Below are 23,000 nucleotides of genomic sequence, written 5' to 3' on the forward strand. Positions count from 1 at the left end.
CTTTAAAATTGCTTTAAAATGCTGATTTGTAACAATTTCATGAATAAAGCATCAGGTGAGCACAGCAGAGACACTCAGTGCTGTGGGTTGTCACACATGCTTGTAATCAGCTTGCTCTGAGCAGGTCATGGGCTTTGCACTGGAGGGAAAATGGGTCTAAACTACACAAATTCATGGCAGGAAGATGGTAAAATTGAGCATGGTGTGTGTGTCCTCACTCTGCTTCAGAAATAAACCAACTGTCTTTAAACCTGCTCTGTGTGACCTGGAAATAGATAAAGAAACAACAAATAAAAATAAATAAATAATAAATAAATAAAATAGCGAAAATAATAAAAAATAAATAACTACTTTGAGTTTCTTTTTAAAGAATTAAGTCAGTAATTAGCTGAGTCACTCCTGTGTGCAGGAAGCTGGCAGGTTTGGATACAGAGCACTCCACACATCATCACTGGGCAGGGGCACATCAGCCTGGCTCAGACCTCGGTTTCTTCTCCCTGCATTGAAAGGGGCTGTTTGATTAACAACATTTTATCAGCCCTGGATACCTGGAGAGGTTCTCCAGTGATTCCCAGAGCCAGGGAGAAGAAAAGCCAGAGGAGGAGCTGTGTTGATTCACACCTGCTCAGGTTTCCTAAGCGACTGGCTTGTCCTTTATTACTCTGCTTTTTCCACGAAGTTGCAGTTTCCCAGTGAGAGGCTGAGAAATGCCAAATCCTCATTCTTGGTATTTGCCCAGTGATGGGATTTGCTCTTACATGCATTTTACAATATTCTGGGATTGATTTGTGGGCATAGATGGAGCAACACCTACAAAAAGCCCTGAGTAATTCAGTGATAAAACTGCTCTGTGCATCTACTGCTCCTTCACAGGGACACAAAGGGATCTCAGGGCTGAACCTCCTGGAATTTGATAAAACAGGAGAGAACTTTCAATGGGATTCCTGTCTGCAGCATGAGGGAAGTGACTGGAGGCTGTGCCATGCCTTTAAAGCCTCCTTTGTCTGTCTAAACACAAATTCTGTTTCCCCATACATTCAGAAATACATACATTCACCCAGGTCTATCTCCCATCCATCCCTGGGATCTGCCCCTTTTTATAATCCTTGAGTCTCTCCCTTGCTTACCCCATCCAAGCAGCCAGAAGATGCCATTTCTGGCTGGAAGCTGCTTCACCCTCTCCCTGCAGCCTGTGGGATGTGTTTTCCTGTGCTTCAGCAGCTCTTGCAGCACACACTGCGCTCCCAGGAGCCTGCTCCTGGCAGGATTCATCATTAACAACCAAAGCAAATGACACCTTCTCTGCACAGCCTCGCTCTCACCTCCCTGACCCTGCAGCTCCTGAGGGAAAACATCTTTGCTCCCACACTCAAAGACTTGTTGCCTACTCCTGAATTTACCACCGGAGTGCAGGAGCTGTTTCCCCTCCATGCTCGTGTCTGTTGTGGTGTCCAGGGCTCCGTTAATCTGCTTTAACTCAACCCTGCTGACTCCTCTCTTTGGAAACTCCTGATTTTTTCCTGACATGGGGAGGATTTGGGGTTTATGTCCTCCCCAGACCTGGAAGTGCTCTGCCTTTTCCTCAGTGGGTGTAGTGCTGAGGGTTAAAGCATCTTAGTTGGCAGGAGGTTGAAGCAGGAATTTAGGAGAGAAACCTTTCTAAAATACTCTGAATTGCAAAAGGTCCCCAGAAATGCCATTGCCAAGGAGCCAGAGAGTTCCTTGGACACCTGAGGGTGGATTTATCTGTGTGGAGAAAGGGAGCTAACAGAGCAGAGGGGTTGTAAGACCAAGATGGATGAGCTGAGCAGAGGGCAGAAAAGGGATGTTATGGTTTTAGGACACAGCAGGAAGGATGATTCCATCAGGAATAGGGATGGGTTTGTGGCTGAAGCACCTGTGACCTTGCTGGGACACTGTGGTCCCTCCTGTCCAGGGGTAATGAATTCAGCCCAGAGCTGAGGAGGGTGTTTTATGAGGTGAGCCTTGCAAAGTCTAGAGAAGGAAGGCAGGAAGAGATCTGACTTCTGTCCACAAACACATGGGGAGGGATGGACCCAGGAGAGAGGAAAACCATTGAAATAAAGGCCAGTTTTAGCTCAAGGATAAGGGAGAGAAATGATCCAGCAATGGCTGGGGTTGGAGGTCAGGAGAACCCAGTTCTTGGAGGGAGAAGCTCTTGGGATCAAGGAGCAAACCACCATTGCAACACACACCTGCTAATGTTCATGCCTGCAGGAGAAGCCTGTGACACCCTACATCCTTTGGAAGTGCCTCTCCAGAGGAAATATGCCCATAAAATCTAATTACCCTGCCTGGGGAGCAGCATTACGTGCAGCACAGGCTGGGGAGGTTCAGCCATGGCTTGACCCCAGTGATTTCCCCTGGTGGGACTGCAGAGATCCATCTCTGCCTGCTGGTCCCCGTTGTCTCTATGGTACCATCGTGGATACAGTGTAAGAAATGATCCCATAAGGTTTATTTCTTACCCCACGGTTTATTTTCTTATCCTACTATTTATTTCAGTTAAAATGGTTACACTAATATCCTTAATTAAGGGCTTTTCCCCTACCTGGTAATATCCCAAAGCCTTTGGCATTGTTTGAAATGATTCAACTCAAACCCAGCGATGGCAACAAAACAAGGAAATAAAAATGTGGGGGAAAAGGCAGAGCAGTCTGGGACAGTCTGGGACTGTCCCTGTGCCAAGGGAAGTGATCTGCAATGAATGTCACACCTGCTTATAAATAGGGTGGCAGCAGTGGCTGTGCCCATTAACGTGGGGACACCTCTGAGCACAGGCAGCCTCTGCAGAGTCATTTTCTGCCTGCATCAGTGGATGAAAATCCCAAAGTGTTGACAATAATAATAATAATAATAATAATAATATGGTGTAGAATGTGATAATAATAAAATTTTGTATGTGGATTATATGTTGTAATAATGTGGTATAATGGTTATAATATAAATAATAGTAAAAGAGAATATTATCATATTGTATTATATTGTATTATGTTATATTATGTTATATTATATTATATTATATTATATTATATTATATTATATTATATTATATTATATTATATTATATTATATTATATTATATTATATTATATTATATTATATTATATTATTATATTATACTATATTATATTAATTATATTATATTATATTTTTATAATATTTTATAATATAATATATAATAATATATAATAATATTGATATTATATATGATATATATATTATACTATACCATATTATATGATCATATTGATATGACATTCTATTATAGTATATTATAGTATCTTATAGTATATTATATTATACATTATGTTATTTATATTATATTTTATTATATTATTGATATTACTGATATTATATTAATTATATTCTTTATATTTGTTCTATTATATAGTATATTATTTATGTTTCCTGTATGATATGTAATAATCTATAGAAAATAAACCAGAACTGCTGTTTGGTTCCAGGGTGGGCTGGCAGGTATCCAGACTCCCCTGTAATGAGCCCAGGCTTATCCCAACGAGCTGGTTCCAAAATTCCCATTGGCACAAACCAGATTTAGCCCTGAAGTGTTTCAGGGAACAACAGGAGAGCACCAAATTCCACAGCCTGGGGTTATCTCACAGTTAAGGGAAGGAATCAGAATCCCCTCTGGTTAAGTTTAGGCTGTCTGTCCTAATAAACAGCAGAATTATTTCTATATATGAACAGATTTCTATTCTGTGTGTATATATACATACACTGTGTCTGTGTTATGTCTATGTTGTATGTATATAATATATATTATATATATAATACCCATTACTTATATAAAGATACATTATCTAGAATATAACTATTATATCCATTACATATTGTAATAGTTATAAAAGTCTATGTATCTATTATGTATATATAATATATATTATAAATAATTTATATAAATATATAAATATATAGTATATATTAATATAATACTATATGTTATATAATATATAATATTAATATATTGTATAAAATTTCTATTATGTTATATTATGTTATATTATATAAATTATATTATATAAATTATATTATATTATATATATTATATTATATTATATTATATTATATTATATTATATTATATTATATTATATTATATTATATTATATTATATTATATTATATTATATTATATTATATTATATTATATTATATTATATTATATTATATTAATGAAGTAATAGGATTCTATGATAATAGAATATTTATATATCTAATAGATGAAGTATATGTAGATATCTAGATCTATATATAGTATATATATAATACAATTAGAGTTCTGTGATATATGTATATGTATATTATGCATATATAATAAATATTATATATAAATTATAATTTATATAATTTATATATAATATAAACATATATATATATGATCTATACATAATATACACAATATATGGTTCCATAATGGTTCATATGTAATATATATGATATATGGTTCATATGATATGGTTCATATGTAATATAAATGATGCATGGTTGATATGAAATGGTTCTATATTATCACAGAACCATATAATTCTATAATAATATAAATATATAATATAGATATATACTGTATAGGTATAGAAAAGAGGTAGGTGCTCATAAGGCTTCTGCAAAACAGAGTTGCTTCAAAACTTCTGCAGAATAATTCTGGCTCCATGGATTTTGTCTGTTCTCTCATGAAATATTTTGGTTCAGCATCTTAAAACTGAATGAACCATTTATTATCAATAAGATACGGAAAAGAGAGATTTAAAATCCCTCTGGGGTGGAGATAAGAATAGTCCTGAGAAAAGTGCAAATAAAGACAAATGCAAAGAGATAAAAGGCAGGAAATCCTTTATTGAAGGGGTAAAGGCAGAGCCACAAACAGACTGTTTTCAAAATTAAAAACAAATACAAACAAGAGGCTAAAAATCAGAAAATTGTATTTTCCCCCCTCTCCTTAAGATGAATTCCAAAGCTTAATTTTGGTTGGGTTTGTTATGCTTGCACAGCTTGGTTGGAACTCCAGGGAGGAGGGAAACACCAGTCAGATACCAGAGTAGATGAACAATGAGCAAAGACATCCCTTCTCCGAGCTTCCTGCAGCTTTCAGAGAGGGGATGTGGGAGCAGCATGTTAAAACACAGGTTTTTAATCTCTTTTTTCCTTCTTTTTTTATTTTTTCTTTCCTTTCCAGACAGCTACTGTACAAAACCAAACAGAAATTTGTAATAAATACCTAACACAAGAGGCTCAGTACATTGCTGCAATCCTTCACTGAAGGGAAATATATATATATATATATATATATATATATATATACACATATATATAGCCTAATATATAAAACCTCTTTGACTTAAATCAGCGTAAAGGCTACTTGTTTTTACAGAAGCCTGGGGCAGGAATTCCACTTAGCATCACCCACACCTCAAGAGAACATCACTGCCTCCAGTCCCCCCCTCCCAGGGGGATTCCCACCTCCCTCCTGGCTGGAAAAGCAGCAGGATTTGCCCTCAACAAGGAGTTTTTACATCTGGGAATCTCCAGCGAAGCAGCTGCACAGTGATTATAAAAAAACTGGAAAAGCCCCTTGGCGTGCACGACTCCTGTGTGATAAATACAGACGTTTTCCTTGGCACTGTCTCAGACTGATATTCCTGACCCATCCTAAATGCTGGTGGTGACACTGGAGAGGAAACACATGCTGGCTTTGAGTTAAAACCCTTGCAGACTCAGAGGGGAAAAAGAAAATAACCCTGCAAGGCTACATGACTTTAGCATCCAGCTATTTGTTAGAACTTAAATTCCTGGAGATTAATTAGCAGATGTAGAACATTGCCCAAAGGTAGGTCTGTACCACAGCCCAAACAGTTCTGCATCCAAACTCTGCAGCTGGCCTTCAGTTTTTTCCCTTTCCTAAAAAAAATAAAGGAGCCAAGCCCTCAATACCCTCAGTCCTGGGCTGTAGCTCCTGTGGTTTTGATAAAAATCATGTGTGGGAGATAAAACAGGAATATTTCATGTTTTCAGGTAAATAGTGAAGTTTTTGTCTTCAGTGGAGCAGCTCATCCCACCAATCCCATTCCAAACCTGTCTGGGCAGCCAGGAAAGGGTCTCACATGAGCTTGGCTCACTTGGGCAAAAGGGACAAGGAAAAGGATTCACTCCATAAATGTGAATGGGGAATCTGAACCATCAAAAATTCCAGCACTCCTCCCCTTCCTATGAGAAAAAGGCAGATCCCACTGGAAATTCAACATTTTGCTGCCAAAAAGGAAGCCAAAGCAGGGTATGAGAGGAGCCTGGAGATACTGAATTGCTCATCCAGCAATAGCAAAATCTTTCCAAATTCCATCCCTGCTCCCCAGGCACTGGCTGCTGCCAGCACACGGCCAGTGATTGCTTCGGAAAGGGCAAAGTTCAGGGTCTGAAGAGCCATCTGTGCTGGGGCCAGGCAGCAGCTGGGGAGAGGGATGTGGCTGCTTCCCACTGGGAAAGAGCAGCTCCAGCCTTGCCAGCCTTGGTTTTGGACAGAACTGCTCAAGTAAGGCTGGAGCTGGCACCAGATCTGAGAGTTTTCACACATCCCAGGAAAGCAGAGGTGAAGAGCATCACTGGTCACCTCTGGCATGATCTACAGATCCTGGGCTCATCCCTGCTGCAAAGCAGGTTAGTGAATTATCTCCAAAACTACAGCAGAGCTGAAAAAAATGAGCCCATGGGACTGAAAGCCAAGGATGGGAAAGGAAACACTGGCACACCAGATCACCTGCTCCAGAGGGCATTGCAATAGGCATTTCACAGTCAGAGCACTGCAGAATTAGGAATTAATTAATCCTCACAGTGGATGTGAGTTGCACCTGTAAGACAGGTGTAACTAAGCCTTGGTTTTATAGCTGGGGAAACAGAGGTGTGGGGTAGCAGCTCTAGGAATAACCACACATGCTGGGGGTGTTTGGAGACAGGTTTGTCACCTTGTAGATTATAAATCCAGCAGAAAGCATCTCTCACCTGTCTTCCTGCCTGATTCATGCTAGGATCTGGCTCTCAGCTTATGCCTTCACATGAGAAATTTATCTCCCAAGTGAGACCCACAGCTGATAAAACACTCCTCATGCTCAAGGACACCCATGCTGCTGCAGGGAGGGAATGGCAAACCATTCCATACCTTTTGTGAAGACATCCCAGTTTTATCAGCAGACACCCACCCTGGACCTCCTTGACCTGCAGCTGGGACGAGGCGATGGCCAAACCAGGCTCCACATTTTCCTCAGTGCCAAACCCCAGCAAACCTTTCAAAATCAATCTTCAACCACGTTCAACCACAGCTCTTGGGAAACACCCTACAGATATGCTTAGTTTTCCCTTTAAGTTACAACTTGCCTGCGAGCAGCCAGCCAGAAAGAAAAGGAAGAAAGAAAGGAAAAGAAGTGATTCCTCCCTGTTTTGCCGCTGTTATTCTCCCCTCTGAGGTAGACATCGATGCGGTGGGGATGAACCACTGCAGAGTGGTCATTTGTCTGGCGAGTGAGCTCACAGCACCCTTGCTGTCCTGCCCCAGTGACACCCTTGGCTGCAGCAGTGCAGCGTGGCTCAGCACTGGCGCAGCACGCAGGCCGTGGTGGCCGGCGGTGGCTCTGGCGAGCTGCATTTCTCCGGGGCGGTGATTTTCCCGGCGTAATCGATGCAGGAGGCGTTGCGCGTCCGCACGCCCTCGCCGCACGTTTGGGAGCAGGGCGACCAGGGACCCAGGCGCCAGAGAGGGCAGGGCATGTCTCCACAGGGCTTGATGTCCTCAGGCTTGAGGGATCTGTTGCAGGCAGAGGAGGTTTGACCCTCCACATCCCGGCAATCCACCGTCCGCCGCTGCCAGCCGGAGCCGCACGTCTTGGAGCACTCGGACCAGTCACCCAGGACCCACTGGGAGGTCAGCATCGGTCGGATGACGTTCACTGACTTCTTCTCTTTGCCCTTCTGCTTGCTGAAAGGAACGTCCTTGGGGATGAAGAAGGTGTACTTGACTTTTGGTGGGAACACCTCACTGGCAATGGTCAGCAGCTGCACGGTCAGGGGCTCTGGGAGCTGCCGGAAGCTCTGCAGCCTCTCCAGAGTCGTCATGGAGCCGCTGTATTTCAGGATGGTGCCCTTAATGAGGATGTCCTGCTCCATGGCTGAGATGGCAAAGTCTCCATTCAGCAGGTACTTGCCCTCAAGAGTCTTCAGGGCCAGGTAATTCCCGTCATGCCGGACCCCTCGGTGGCTGCGCTGTTTGATGTCGATGTTGGTGGCCCCGGCGGGGATGGTGACGATGTCGTTGTAGCCGTATCTGCACGGGACAAAGGGACACGGTTGTTCTTCAAGGCTGACTGAGAGCAGAGTCATGTAAGGAACAGCACTGAGGATCCTGGCTCTGAAGCCATCCCTCTAATCCCAAGCACTCAAGAGCTAGAGATATTGCAGATGTTCTAGATGTGAGCCCAGCTGGAAGATTTCTCTGTGAATTACACATGAAAATGAGCGATGCAATCAAATGAACAGCCCTGTGATTACCAGCCTAGGTGGGAAATTCCCCTCATTTCCTATGTTTGGAAATGGTGAAGTGTTTGGGATTGAAAGCCTGTCACCGGTGATGCTGAAGGGTGACATCACCTATTGACAGAGATAATATAGAGATCATATAGATGTAGGTACTGATACAGATATAGATGCAGAAAAACTCACTTTTTGAAGGGTTTTGCAGCCACCACTACAATGCAGAATTAATCCCACTGGCAGATACAGAGGACATTCCCATGCCAGGGAAACATTTTCCTGCAGAGCCAGCCAAGGCCCATCCCTGGAGCACCACGGCTCCCGGGACAGCACACAGAAGGTTTCACTGAGCCCTCAGCACTGTGACTCACACTGTGGGACCAGCACAGGATCGTTTTCCATGGATCCCCATGGTGGATGCTGCGGTCAGTAATTAGGTTCAGAGTATTTTGGAAAAAAGCCTTTGAGTCAAACTCTGCTCTCCGTCACCCTGGCCTCCCTCACCCTGATCTTAATGGGATCTCTTCTTGGCTGTAGCTCCTGTGCTAATCTCCCTTTAGTCAACCACAAACAACTCATAGGAGAGTGGAAGCCCCGTTTCAGCTGTTCCCTGGAAGGAAATCATTTAGGAAATCTAATTTGACTGTGTGAGTCACCTCGCTGCATGGAACTGGATGGTTGGGCTTTTGTTATGGTTTTCCAATAAAAGCCTTAAATTCTGCTCTTTGGCAAAGCCACAGAGATGTTGGGTGAGGGAAGTGGCTGCCTCAGTGCCCTCGTCCAGTATTCAAATTCACCCCCAAGCCCAGGGAAAAGTTAATGAACATTTAAATCACACATCAGCCCTTGAATATGTGTCCAACTCACTGCACTGGTGTGAAATGTGTTTGGTAAACTCATTGGGCCAGCAGATTTATTTGCAGTGGTGTACCAAGCCCGTCACATCAGTTATTATTTTAGGAAATAAGCTCTACTTGGCTTGTATAATTCTGCTCTGAAATAAACTGAGCCTAAGCCCCAGAGTCTGGGGAGGAGCCCAGGCCTTTGCAATGCCAGCCAGCTGAGGATGCTGGCTGGATCCTAATATATTCCTACAACTGTAGTGATAGAAAAAGGGGAATGAGACAGGATGCTGGTGTTTCTCCCACAGCCCATCCCTGCAGAAGCTCCTCCCTGGCGCCTCACTTGGATCTGTTGAGCGAGCCGGATATTTTCCTGCAAGTGGAGCCATTGCCCCCGCACACCCCACACTTGTCCAGCTTCTTGGAGGACCCAATGATGTGATCACAGCCAGCCTTGATGCACTGCCCATGGACACAGATGGAGAGGGTCTCTGGGCCACACAGCGTCCCATCGATCACCTGGAAAGGGGGATGCAGAGGAGTAACTGGGGAGGAGTTCTGACATGGGGCAAACAGGAGGGATTCCCATCACCAGGAATCTTTGGTGATTCCCATCACCAGGAATCTTTGGTGATTCCCATCACCAGGAATCTTACTTTGGCCTCAAAGACTTTGAATTCACTCCTCCCTCGGGCTCGGCAGAAGAGTTTGCATCTGTCCCGGGGGGACACTCCTGCATACTTAGGAACCCACTCCAAGTGATTCCCTTCCACGTCAGTGAAGTTGTAGCTGTTGTACTTCTCACACTGCTGTTCCCGAAAGCTTTTCCCTGAAAGGAAAGGTGAAACATGGCCCAAAATCCGTGGAAAGCTGGCAGGAGCTGCTGTCCTTGGCCATCACAGAAAGGTGGGAGTGAGCTAAGGATAGTGAGAGCACGTGGTGAGCGTGCAAGCAGAGGAGGAACGTCATGAAGGAGGGATCCCAGTCTCCTTCCATCGGCCACAGAAGGTCACAGCCCCCAGCAGGAAGCTGCTGCTCCCCCAGATATGAATATCCAAGGGAGAGCAGAGCAATCCCTGTTCTGGAGAAGCAGGGGCGGGAGCTGAGCGGGCATTTGGGAATTGCCATCCTCACCATCTGGCGGGCACTCCTGGGTGTGGCAGGACTGGTACTTGGTTCTCTGGCCCTCGCAGTAGCTGCCGCCGTGCCGGGGCTTGGGGCTGTCGCAGTGGCGGTGCGAGAACTGGATTCCTCCGCCGCAGCTCCGGGAGCAGGAGCCCCACGCGCTCCACGGGCCCCAACCGCCGTCCACCGCCGGCTGCAAGAGGCAGGAGAAGCTGCTGAATCCATCTCTGAGCCTGTCCAGCCCCAGCTGCTCCCTCCCAGGGCGAGCTCAGGGCTGGAGCAATGCTAAAACCTCCCCCAGCCCTGATCCAGAAAAGCGCTTTGGCACACACTTCACACAAAGTTAATTCTGACTTCCACCAGTCTGTTCACATGCTTAAAGTTAAGCTGGGCTTTGAGAACTTTGCTGACTGACTCTGAAATCGCTGCTAATTTCCCCAGCAGGGCAAAAAGTCGTGATTTAATTGCAGATCCACACTGCTTGTTTTGGTTCAGACCAGCCCACGGCTCATAGCAGACTTTTGTCTGTGAGCTGGACTTGCCAGTAACAAATATTAACAAACAAACCAGCCCAATCCAAAGCCAGTCAAGGAGGCAGGGGTGGGGTCAGAGATTTGGGAATCCCAAAGGGCCAAGCCCAGCCCAGCTTTATTGGGTTTGTGGGGGTAGGGGTGGTACAGGGAGCTTCCAGAAGCTCCCCCCGTGTCCAGCAGAGCCAACACCAGCTCCAGGATGGACCCACCACTGGCCAAGGCTGAGCCCAGCAGGGATGGTGTTGATCTTGGGGATAATGTGTATAAGAAGAAGAAATAAAGTGATTAGGCAGATGTAATTTGGTGCAGAGAAGAAAGAAGTGAGAATGTAAGAGGAACAGCTCTGCAGACACCAGGGCAGTGCAGGAGGAAAGGCAAGGATTCCTCCAGGTACTGGAGCTGAGATTCCTCCCCCAAAATTCTGTGGGGAAGGTCATGGTGAGGCAGCTTTGCTCCTGCAGCCCCTGGAGGAACCCAGGACAGAGCAGGAGGATGCCTGAGAGGCTGTGACCCTGTGGGAAACCTGAGCTGGTGCTGGATCCTGGCAGGACCTGTGGAGAGAGGAACCCACACTGGAGCAGGTCTGCTGGAAGGACTTGGGACCCTGTAGAAGATACACATTGAAGCAGCCTGTCCTTGAAGGACTGGCCCAGTGGAAGAGTGACCCATATTGTGGGGATTTATGTCCATGGGAAGGATTCTGACTCCTCTCCCTGAGCAGCAGCAAGAACAGCCTGTGAACTGACCAAAACCCCATTCCTTGTCTCCCTGTCCCGCTGGAGAGAGAAGGGAGAACTGGGAAGGAGGGAGGTGTGGGGGGAATGTGTTTTTAAGGTTTTATTTTACTTCTCATTATCCTGATTTTGTTATAAATTCAATTAACATCTTTAACTTGAGCCTGTTTTGCCCACAATGGTGACTGGTGAGTAATTTCTCAAAGTCCTTATATCAAATCATGAACCTTCTATTTTTCCCCTCCCTGTGCAGCTGTGGAGGGGAGTGAGAGGGAGGTTTTGGTGGGTGCCACCACATCAGCATTCCCCGGTGTCCCCTTACCTGGGGTTTCAGGGCATCCTGCTGCACACAGCGCCCATCCCAGCACAGCCCCTCGCCTTTGCAGGGGGTTCCATCAGCCCATGGCAAGCTGCCATTCTTGGTGTGGCAGAGGGGCTCCCCACTGCCCGTCCTGCACCACAGCTGTGCACAAATGTCCTCCTCCGTGGTGTTGGGGCAGTGCTGGAAGTCCTTGCCAAAGATCTGCTGGCACTGCTGGTCCAGGCTGTACAGGGCTGTCTGGCCGGGCAGCTCGGCAGGCAGGGACACGGGCTCGGCCGGGGCATCCAGCAGGCAATCACCTGGCCAAGGTTCAAGAGTTAGGCTGGAGATGGAGTTTTCAGGGCTTGGTGGCACTGATTGCACCAAGCAGGGCACCCCTCACCTTGTCCATGGTCTGCTTTGACTCCCCCTGCACCCCGCCTGCCCCTCCAGGCATGGCAAAGAGCCCGAGCGATCATGGAAAATGGACATTTCAAAGAGCCATCACCTCCTAGACCTTGGAAAATTTCCACCTAGAAAAATGCAACCCCCCTACCACTCTCCCAGACCAACCCAATTTATCAGGAGCAATCTTTAAAATCCAGTCTAATCCTTCCTGCTCAGACCTAGAGCAGCAAAGCCACTTGAACCCTAAAAAAGCCATTTATCTGCAGGGATAAAATTCATGGTTGTTTTGAGTGATGATGCAGCTGACTGGAGCCTTACCGTGCCCTCCATCCAGGAACTCAGTGAGGTACATGGCACTGCAAGGAGACCAGGGCTGGGTCTTGTTCAAATGGATGAAGAGAGGAGCCATCACATGGTGCTCGCCAAGGGGCCCAAAGAGCCGCTCACAGTTCTTGGAGTCATCGTGGGGCATGCTGAGCACATGGCCTGGGGAGCAGAGAACACAGCACAGCTGAGCTCCCCAGCCCAGCTCCTGCTCCTCATGCTGTGTGGGACCATCTGTAAGGCACCAAGCAGCTCTTATTTCTGCCAAAGCTGTTTGCTTCCATAAATCAGGAGGCATAGAAAACTGCTTGCTCTGCCTCAGTGGTACAGCCTGCTGTGTGCAAGGCAAAAAAAAAAAAAATTGTAGAAAGCCAGAATGGCTTGGGATGGAAGGGATTTAAAGCTCATCTCGCTCCACCCTCTGCCATGGACAGCCATTCCACTAGACCAGGTTGCTCCATGCCCTGTTCAGCCTGGCCTTGAATGTTCCCAGGGACGTGGCAGCCGCAGCTTCTCTGGGCAAAAATTAGTCAGGAATGGCAAACCAAGGCAGAGATGTGCTTGATCCCATGCCTGAGCTCATCACAGAATCACTAAGGTTGGAAAAGACCTCCAAGATCCTCAAGTTCAACCTGTGGCTGATCCCCACCTTTTCACCCAGCCCAGAGCACTGAGTGCCATGTCCAGGTGTTTCTTGAACAATGCCAGGGATGGGGATTCCACCACCTCCCTGGGCAGCCCCTTCCAATGCTCAACAACCCTTGCAGTGAAGAAAGGCTTCCTGAATTGGTGCAAAGGCACCATTTTACACTGATTTGGACACTTCTTAGTGTTTCTGCTGGTGCAAACCAGCTTTTGTCAGTGCCAGAAGCTCCCCAAGGCTCAGCGGGTGGTCCCCAGGCAGGGGATGCTGGTACTGGGCTGTGCCACAACCCCTCCCAGCAGCAGGGCTGGAAGAAGCAGGCTTCCCCTTGGGAAAGGACATGTTACCCAGTTCATGAGCCAGGGTGTAGGCTGCCTGCAGGCCCTCGTCCTCGATCACGGAGCAGCTCTTGTTGCGGTCGCACATGGTGCCGATATCTGCCACTCCCAGCGTGTCGCAGCTTTGGTGTCCGCAGAAATCCTGTTTGTGCCAGGCAGGGGGGGCGGTCAGCAGGGGGAGAGGGCCCCACATTCAGCCCCAACATCTCTGTGAGCGACCCACTGGTGGCCTGCACCCCAGATAAAACCCCCCACAACTGCAAGCTCCATTCTTTGCACGGTGGGGCATCGACCTCCATGATCAACCCCCTTCTCCCCTCCTTGACCCCTTTCCTCTCTGCAGCAGAGCATTCCCGAGGGGTGCTGACCTGTCTGGTGAGGAGGATGGCAGTGTCATAGTGCTCAGGGTGCCGGTCACTGGGGGGGTTGAACCTTTGCTGCCAGCTGCAGAAGTTGCGCAGGGTGAGCCCGCCGTTATCGGACACCTCCGGCCCTGCCGCTGCCTCCTCCACCACCAGCACCTTCACCACCACCAGGTTGATGGAGTTCCTCAGGCTGGGATGCTTGTAGATGCGAGCTGCCATGGACATCAGGGTCAGGACATGGTTCTGTGGGGGAAGAGATGGGCAGACAGAGCCTGGGTCAAACCTCTGCTATGGGGCAATTGTTTTGTTTGAAGAGAAAGAATCAGCTTCATTTATGAAGGACATCACATCCAGACCATGGGCTGAAGGACTCAGTGCTGCCTTCCCTGTATGTGATGTTACACCTGCATCCCCTTCTCCATCTCACAGCTTCAGTTCAAAAACCAGGTAGAAAAAACTATTATGCAGTAGCTTAGATTTGCCATTTTCATTTTCCGGCAAATGCACCAAATAAATGGCATTCTCCAAACGCCGTGCCTCCTCTCTCACGAACCCTTTGAACCTAGAAATCCCTCTGGAAGAAATTCCTTGGGAAAAACCTCCGCTTCTGGAGAGTTCTCTGCATATTCCCAAAGCATTAACCCTGCCCTCGCTGCCCCGGGGCAGGAACCAACTCACGCACATCCCAGTAGAAGTTCTGTCTGTGCAGGTCACAGGGTTTGAACCCGGCCTCCTTGGCAACAAACGGGGACTGAAACACTTTGACAGCCAAGACTTTGCCCAGCAGCATCCCCTGCCTGGTGATGACCAGGATTACTTAATATGTCAACAGCGCCAGCGATGTTTAGGCTGATGTAAACATCTTATCAGAGCATCAAAATTCCTCCTCTGTTGGCATCGCTCACGGCCCAGAGTCAGGAGAAAAAAATGCAGCTATTACACAATATAGTATTGGGAAAGAGAAAGTGGCTTCTCTCCTCCCCAGACAAATTACACCCTGCGGTCTCAATTCAGAGCCTAATTAAACTGGAAGGACTCGATGGGAGCCCTCTCTGATAGCCAAGTTTCACCCAAAATCCATTTCCTGAGCAAAGCTGACTCTGTGTGCTCATCCATCACGGTCCTGCCAGGACAGTGCCATTTTCTGAGACACAAAATGCTGTTTTCTTAGCAAATGAGGGAGATGTTGAGAGAGATACAGCATATTTACTGCACCAAGAGCTGCTTGCCCAGCACACTTGTGGCTATTTTAAATTATTCTGCCACATTTTATCCCGTCACTGGCAGCTCCACGTAAACAGATGTTTTGTTTCAACAAGACATATCCCAAGTCCTCCCCAGCTCATTATCCAAGGGCAGGCCCCAGCAAGGCTGATGGGAGCAGGGAATAGACTGGTTTATTTAGACTGGCCAGATCTCCATGCCATGACTCACATCCAGCCCAGAGCATGCAATCATGTCATGGAGAAGTCACTGCAGAGGCAACAAATTGAAGAGAGATCCCCACAAGCTGTTGCTCCATGAAATTTGGGGGAATTGTTTGCCCTGTGGGGAAAGTCCATTGGGAACCTTGCTAAAAATATCATAAAGTCTTCCTAAAATTACGCCCCTGAAGATCTAGAAGGATGCTCTGTGCTGGAGCTGCTCATCATGGGATCATTGCTCATTTCCAAGGGAATAAATCTTCATCCTTTTCTAAGCCATTAGAGGTTTCTGGCCATAACAGTAGATTTGACCTGGGAGATCTCAGTCCATACCACAAATCCCCCAGGACACCAACCCTCACATCCTCAGGGGTACATCCAGCCAAAAACCTCTTTCAGCAGTAGGAACAGAGGGACTTGGAAAACATCTGTCCACCTTCCCTGTGTCTGGAAGGGGAAGATGGAAAGCAAACCGAACAAACAGCTATTTAGTGAGGATTAAAAGGTCAAATTCACTTGTTCCACCATCTGGTGTCTATTTATACCCATCCCTGGCCCGTGCAGGAGTGGGTTGGGTTTCAGATGGACCCTGACTGCTCTGGGGAGAGCAGCAATCCACCTGCACTGCCTTGGCTTAGCCAAGGGCTTGAAACCATGGCCAAAAGGAAATTATGGATCCTCAGGGCTCAGAAGAGGCCAGCTGAACACTTCTGGCCAACAACTGCCTGGGGATGAGCTGAATCCTGCTGGTCCCATCCTCTCTTGTCTTTGCAAACCAGCTCTGGCTGGACCATCTGCCCAGGAGGGAATGCTGCCTTCTCCAGGGCTTCCTTCCAGCACTGAGGATGTGGGGATTGGGATCATGTGCAGGGCAGTTTTGGGATGGGTTTGAGCAGCCCAGGGCTGCAAACACACTGTTTTTTCTGCCTTCTTGCCAGGCACTGCAGCCCTGCAGGCACAAGGGGCTTCCCTGCCACTTCCAACCAGCATCCTGGGAGATCTGGCAGGATGTCTGGTAAACACAAGAGAAAAATCAGCCTCTTACCTGCTCTGGGGGGAGAGGACACCAGTGTGAACCAGAGAGGGTCCTGGAGCACCCCTTCTCATTCATGCATTGCATTTATGTCAAGGCACTGTGGAGGGTGATGCCCCACAAACCTTCTGCCCCTCTTCCCCCAGCAGCAATCCTGGGCTCCCTCTGCTCTCAGTATCAAATTCCACCCAATTCCCCCTAAAAATGAGGAGGAATGACTTTTGTCTGCCACACCTGCATTACAGCAGCTCCCTGAGACCCCTCCTGCCACAGCATCCCTGTGTCTGGGAGAGCCCTGCCCTGAGCCAGGCACTGCCTGACAGGAGCCCTCCAGCAGCAAACAGAAGGACAGGAAAAAGAAATACAAATCAGAGCAAGAGGAACTGAAGTGGTTGTCTTTACCCTCATTGAAGGACTGAGTTTTCTGATACAGGCTCTCACAAATTCCCTTTCATGGGAACCACACAGAAGCCTGCAAAGATCCCAGAACGCTGGTGTTTATTTTTATTATTATTATTTTGATGGGTGAAAGTGCTCTTACACAGACACTATTCTTGTGGTATGCACAGAATGATTTAATATTGCTGGACCCACCCAGGACAGAAGGACAGCAGGGAGCACCCACAGAACACCCCAGCACAACCTGCCTCCCTCCAACATGCTGCCCAGTGTGTGGGGAGCAATGTCCAGCCCAGCCTGGGGCTGTGGGATTGCTTGTTGCTCGGATTTGGTTGGGTTTTCCCCCTGCTTTCCCCCCTAGAAGCCAGCATTTCTGCAGAGGCAGGAAAAAAGAAAGAAATGCTGAGATTCTGGAGCACAGGCAGATGGAAGGAAGCAAACCCAGGGTCAGATGTAAGGGCTGCCCAGCTTTCAACTGGCAAAAACATCTCAGGTTGTCCCCTTCCCCCAAGGCACCATCTGTGAGCTCCCCCCCTGGCTTGGGTGCCCGGGGGCTGCTGCTTGCCCTGCCAGCCTCCTCCTGTGGTTTCAAGCCTGGGCCAAGAATTCCCTTGCAAAAATGTGGGAGGCAGCCAAGGGAAATGGGGGGGCAAGCCAGGGGAGAGGGTGCCACAGCCTGCCCTCCTGCCTGCCCGGCTCCCTGCCCATCCCTGTTCTGTTTCCCACATGATTCCCACCCCCCTCCTCTTTCCTGGATAGGTGGGGCACAAAAGCAGCAATTACCCCTGTTCAAGGGAGGGGAAACTGAGGCACATCCAGAACTGTCCCCACCTCCCCAGAGGTAGAGATGGAGTAAAACCCCATCCTGAGAGCATCCCAGAGCAGGAGTGCTACAGTTTGGGAGCCAGCATGGAGCTGCTTCAGTGGGAGCCAGCACATTTCATTCCAAAGCCCTGAAATGCAGCAGCTGTTGAATATCCCGGCGTGAGGCGAGTGCCCCAGCCAGAGGAATATTTAGGGAGGCTGCCTGCTCCTCCAGCCCCCTGCCCCAAAGCGGATGCAGGCTCAGGGTCACACTCAGAGGACAAATCCCAGAAGAAAAGCTGGTGCATGGCAGCTTCACACAGGTCCCCCTTTGCAAAGATCTCCTTTAATCCCACTCCAGTTGCCTTTGGGGTGGTTTAGGAGGGGCTGGCTTCTTTTGTCAAGGGATTAAGTGAATTTACCCACTCACACTGCAAAATATCCTAGAGCAAGGCTAAGACCTGGATATGAGGGGACCCAGGGCTCCAGGGTGGCTTTGGATTTACCTCCAGTCGATGTGGGTGTGGGAGAACTGTGCCTTTGGATTTACCTCCTGTCCATCTGGGTGTGGGAGAGCTGGCAGCAGGACCCCAGCAATGCCCCACGCCCTGCTCTCCTGTCTGGTCTTAAAGGGAAGGGTTTGCAACAGCACTCCCAAAACCTCATCAATCTGCCTGGAAAAAACACAGAAGTCAGCAAGGAATCCCAGCTTTTCCAGACTGATCTGATTCTGCTGTGGTCCTCAGTCATTACCAGCCCCAGGAGTCAGGAACGGCAGATTCCTCTTGCAAGAGGAGGAGGGAAAGGGGATCACAGCCATCGTGCTTGCGGAGGAAAGCTTGGAAATGTGTCTCATCTGCACCCAAGAGACCGGAGAAATCCCACCACAGGAATCCCATTTGGCTGCCAACTGGCTGGGGATGCTGCAGCTGGGTTTTGGAGCCGCCTGGTGCTTTAGGTGTCCTGGCAAACGTTCCCGAGCCATGCAGAGCATCCTCACAAGTGCAGCCCAGCTGCAGGTGCTCAGCCCTCCTGCACATGGGCAGGATTAGCCCCATCTCCTGCCTCAGTTCCCCCTGCTCAAAACCCCACTTCATTCTGTGGGTGGTGCTCACAGTCCCTTTGTTTTCAAGCACTTGGGATCCTCTGCAAGAAAAATGCAAAAACTCCTGTGTCCAGCTGGAGCCTCGCTCCCATCCTACATCAGAGGGCTCTTCCCAGTCCCTGCAGGTTGAATCCTGCCACATCCCCCAGGATTTACTGCCCAGCACTGTCCTGCTGCTGCTGCCCCCTCAATATCCCACCCCCTGCAGTCATCAAGCCCAGACAATGATTAAACCCCCAAATTTCAGGTCTAGCTCTGCTCTCACTTCACCATTCCCTCCTGGTTTACATAAAAGTATTGAAGGTAGAATAAGCTCTTATTGTCTAAATTAGGTTAACAGCTGAGCTGTAAGGCTCAAATTGATTGGAAATAAATCACTAACAGCATTTTCCCACCACAAGCATGGCATTGATTATAACTCCCAACGCTTGAGCGCATCTTAGGGTGACTCTTCTGCTCGAGCTGTTACAACTTATGCAAGAAAATGACTGGGAATACAAACAATGCTGGTGACCTTTAATAAATATTTGGTAATTAAAGTGTGGTTACGGGAAGAAAAGTCATTATATAAATATGGTTTATTCTGACTCAACATTTCGACTCCCTGGGCATCTCTCCTAGTCAGCTCTCTAAGATCCCACCAGCACTTGCCACTGCTTTTTTCACCCCACAAGAAAGGTATTTAGGGAGAAGCAAGATTGCTGTGCTGCTCCCTGCATTCTTGTTCCAGAGAACAAAAGAGACAGAAACACAGCAGGTGGTTTTTTAGTTGTTGTTTTTTTAGCTGCTACACCAGAGCTGGTGGAAGTTTTCTCCCAAATATTTTAATATGCTATTACTCTATTCATCCAAAACAAGATCTTTGAAGGTTTCCTTCCCATCCCTGAGAGCTGATGCAAAGATATTGCTCTAGGGGCCAAAGAAATGATGGTAAAATGGGAGGCAGCCAGGCAGCATCACCCAGCCCAGGGCTGGAGCAGCCAAACCAGGGCAGGGTGCCCGTGTTCCAGCCCCTTGGCTATGTGTAGGTGCCATTTCCTCCCCTCCTGCACTCACAGATTCACCCAGAGGGCTGTTGCTTTTTCCCCAGCTCAAGCTGGGCATTATCAGGATAATATAAGCTTATTTCTAGCATTTAGACACCCCTGGGTATTGCTTTAAAACCATCAGGTGCACATCTGGCTGCAGAAGGTTCACTGTACTATTTTGTCTTGGGGAATCAAAACCAACATCACGCTATGGGGAGAGTAATTCCCACCACCATTTATAGGTTTGTTGCTTAAAAATTCTGCTTAATCCACTTCAGACTCTTTTCTGAGCACTGTGAGCACTCGGGGTACCTCCAAGTGCATCACTCCTCTCTCACTGACCCTCTGCTACCTGCTCCTGCCAGCCTGGCTTGGTGGCAAAACCAAGCAATGGGCAAAACCAGAGTGATGCTGAGCAGCTGAAATCAGCTGGAGCCCCAAGGTTTAGCATTTCCCCAAGGTCCAGCCTGGCCTGAGCAGGGCTGGAATTAAAACACTGCTTTGTTAGGAGCAGAGAAGCCCCTAGGGGAAGGATAAAGTCGATAGAAGTGGCAAAGCCAGGCTGCCGTTTCAGCTTCCCGACTGCTCCCTGCTGAGCTTCAGCTTCCAGGACTCTTCTCCCAGCCCCGAGCCCAAACAACCCGCGAATGAGCAACTCCAATGCACAATTACCCCTTGCAAAGACCTCAGAGCATTTCCGATGGCGCAAACCTGAATTTGGGGCTGAACCACCCATCCCTGCAGGGCAAAGGTGGGGAGCTGGCTTTGTCAGAGGTGTGAAAAACGACCTGGTGTTGATGAATGAGGCACATGGACAGCCCTGGAGATGGACGTGGGGGGCTGAGGCACCTCGGTCTCTGCTGCTGGAGTCTCCCCAAAAGCCTGGTCGGGTCAGGGTCTCCGCGGAGAGTGTTTAAGGAGGGTGAGAATTCCTGGAGCTGGCGGCTGAGGGAAAGGGCTGTTCATCCATCTATCCATCTGCTCAGCTGCTAACAGGTGGCTCAGGAGCGGGACTGAGCATTACTCAGCCCTGTTTTATTTACTATCTGGCCCCGGCTCCCGCCCGGGAGCGAGTTAAACCCATTGCTGTGCAGCGCGGCTCTTTCCCTGCAGCAGGGACGGCATTAACCCGCCCTGTCCCCCAGCTTTGGGGACACCGGCTGACGGGACATCACAGTGCCCCGTGTGTGCGAGGGATGCTGGCTCTGGGAAAGGGTTCCCAAACACTGAGTGAACCCCATAGATCAGCACTGCAGCTTTGACCCGGGGTTTTACAGCCCAGACACAGCAAGGGAAGGTGGGGACCAAGGTCCCCCCAGCTCCGCTCCTCGCTCACTCAAAGCTGTCCCCGGTGTCCCGGGGCTGGGGGGATCCGGCAGCGGGCAGGACAGAGGGGAGGAGAGGCAGCAGGGCTGGAGGAGCGCATTCGGGAGGAGGAGACAGCGGGGATGGGGACGGGACAGAGCGGGATGAAGGGATGGATGTGTAGGGAGGACAGAGGGATGGAGCGATGGAGAGACAGTGGGAGCGCAGGAGATGGGAGGAGGCGGAGAGGCGGCCGGGATGGGGACAGCGAGGGACGGAAGGATGGAGCGGCTGCGGGGACCAAAGAGATGAGCTAGGGACAGGCACGGACAGAAAGCTGCGGGCAGGGGGGACGGCAGACACCGCCAGCCCTTACCTCCACATCCTCCCCGTAGAACCGCACCATGGACGCGTCGGCCACCAGCAGCGTCTCCACATAGCGGGCCTGCGACACGAAGCGCCGGGCCCTGCGGAGCGGCTGGGCTCTGGGGAGCTGCTGGGAGCTGGGGAGCGGCTGGGAGCTGGAGAACTGCGGGGCCCCGAGGAGCTGCCGGGCCCCGAGGAGCTGCCGGGCCCCGAGGAGCTGCCGGGCCCCGAGGAGCTGCCGGGCCCTGAGGCGCCGCTGGGCGCTGCCCGCGGGGCGCGCTCCCGCCGGGGCCGCGCGCCTCCTCAGCCGGTGCGGCCGCCTCCAGCGCGGCCCGGGCGCTCCCGGCCCGAGCGGCTGCAGCTCGTAGGCCGCCCCGTCCAGCAGGAAAGCGGCTCTGAGGCCGCCGCCGCCGCAGCTGCTGAGCACGGCGGGGGCGTCGGGGCTCCCCTCGACGGCGCCCGAGTAGAAGCAGCCCCGGCGCGGCGGCGGCGGCGGCGGCGGCGGGCGGCGGCTCCCCAGGCGCTGGAGGCGGAGGCGGGGGGCCAGGAACGCGGTGTCGGGGCGGAGGCGCAGGACCACGGCGCGGCCGAAGGCGGCCAGGCGCAGGGCCAGCTGCCCCGGGGGCGCGGGCAGGCGGACGGGCAGCACGGGCTGCGCGTCCCGGGGCGGCGGCAGAGCCCAGGCGTGGCACAGCAGCAGCAGGTGGAGGGGGGCCCGGCCGGCCAGCAGCGCCCGCCGCCCCATCCCGGCACGGCCCCGCACCCCCCGGGCTCTTCCCCCGCAGCCTCCGCGCCGGCCGCCGAGCCCGCTGTATTTATACTTTCTCCCCCCGGCTTTGACATAAGAGGTTTATTTTTGATCTCTCGCTGTTCTCCCCACTCCCCTCCCCTGCCAGCCGGAGCCTGGGGGAGGAGGAGAAGTGAAAGAGAGAGAGAGAAAAAAAAAAAAAAACGCATCCGAAAAAAAAGAACCACAAAAAAAAAAAATCCCCCCAAAAACCAGGAAAAAAAAAATAAAAAAAAAAAAAAAAGAAGAGGAGAAAGAAAAAAAAAAAAAAAAGAGGGGAAAATAGTAAAAAAAAAAAACCCCAACCCACTTTTGGATACGATTTGAGGCCAATCAGGCGCCGGCAGCCCCGCCTGCCTCCAAGTGTCAACTCCAGCCTGTTGCTCTCCCAGTGTTAACCCCTTCTTCAGCCCCAGTGCTGCCCGCACGGGGCTGATCCTTCCCAGGCTCTGGGGGTCCCTCCCCCGGGACAGGAGCTGGCACACGTCCCCTTCCTCTACCATGGGAGGATTTACTCCACAGGGCTGATTCTCAGCATCTCTCCACAGCTGGAAAGCACCCGGCCCATGCCAGCTGGAGAGC

General features: G+C 49.6%; 1 protein-coding gene across 1 annotated transcript; it reads right to left on the bottom strand.

The window, feature by feature from the left end:
* Positions 1 to 4,768: 4,768 nt before the first annotated feature.
* On the bottom strand, positions 4,769 to 22,536 carry ADAMTS8 (ADAM metallopeptidase with thrombospondin type 1 motif 8). The gene is made up of 9 exons (XM_058857093.1): positions 21,642 to 22,536; positions 14,171 to 14,410; positions 13,812 to 13,944; positions 12,816 to 12,983; positions 12,111 to 12,409; positions 10,531 to 10,714; positions 10,053 to 10,225; positions 9,740 to 9,915; positions 4,769 to 8,348 (listed from the first exon to the last, which is right to left on the bottom strand). The coding sequence occupies exons 1-9, from the start codon at positions 22,374 to 22,376 to the stop codon at positions 7,616 to 7,618; spliced, it is 2,841 nt and encodes a 946-aa protein (XP_058713076.1). The 5' UTR covers positions 22,377 to 22,536; the 3' UTR covers positions 4,769 to 7,615.
* Positions 22,537 to 23,000: the final 464 nt, after the last annotated feature.

The sequence above is a fragment of the Poecile atricapillus genome, chromosome 25 (assembly GCF_030490865.1).
Source record: "Poecile atricapillus isolate bPoeAtr1 chromosome 25, bPoeAtr1.hap1, whole genome shotgun sequence".
In the NCBI taxonomy this organism is placed as follows: Eukaryota; Metazoa; Chordata; class Aves; order Passeriformes; family Paridae; genus Poecile; species Poecile atricapillus.

Excerpts from the sequence above, each read along its gene's own strand:
- ADAMTS8 (XM_058857093.1), bottom strand. The coding sequence starts at position 22,376 with ATGGGGCGGCGGGCGCTGCTGGCCGGCCGGGCCCCCCTCCACCTGCTG. Across the intron at positions 10,715-12,110 it reads AGGATGCCCTGAAACCCCAG|CCGGCGGTGGACGGCGGTTG; the intron begins GTAAGGGGACAC and ends TGCCTCTTGCAG. Across the intron at positions 9,916-10,052 it reads TCAAAGTCTTTGAGGCCAAA|GTGATCGATGGGACGCTGTG; the intron begins GTAAGATTCCTG and ends CCCCCTTTCCAG.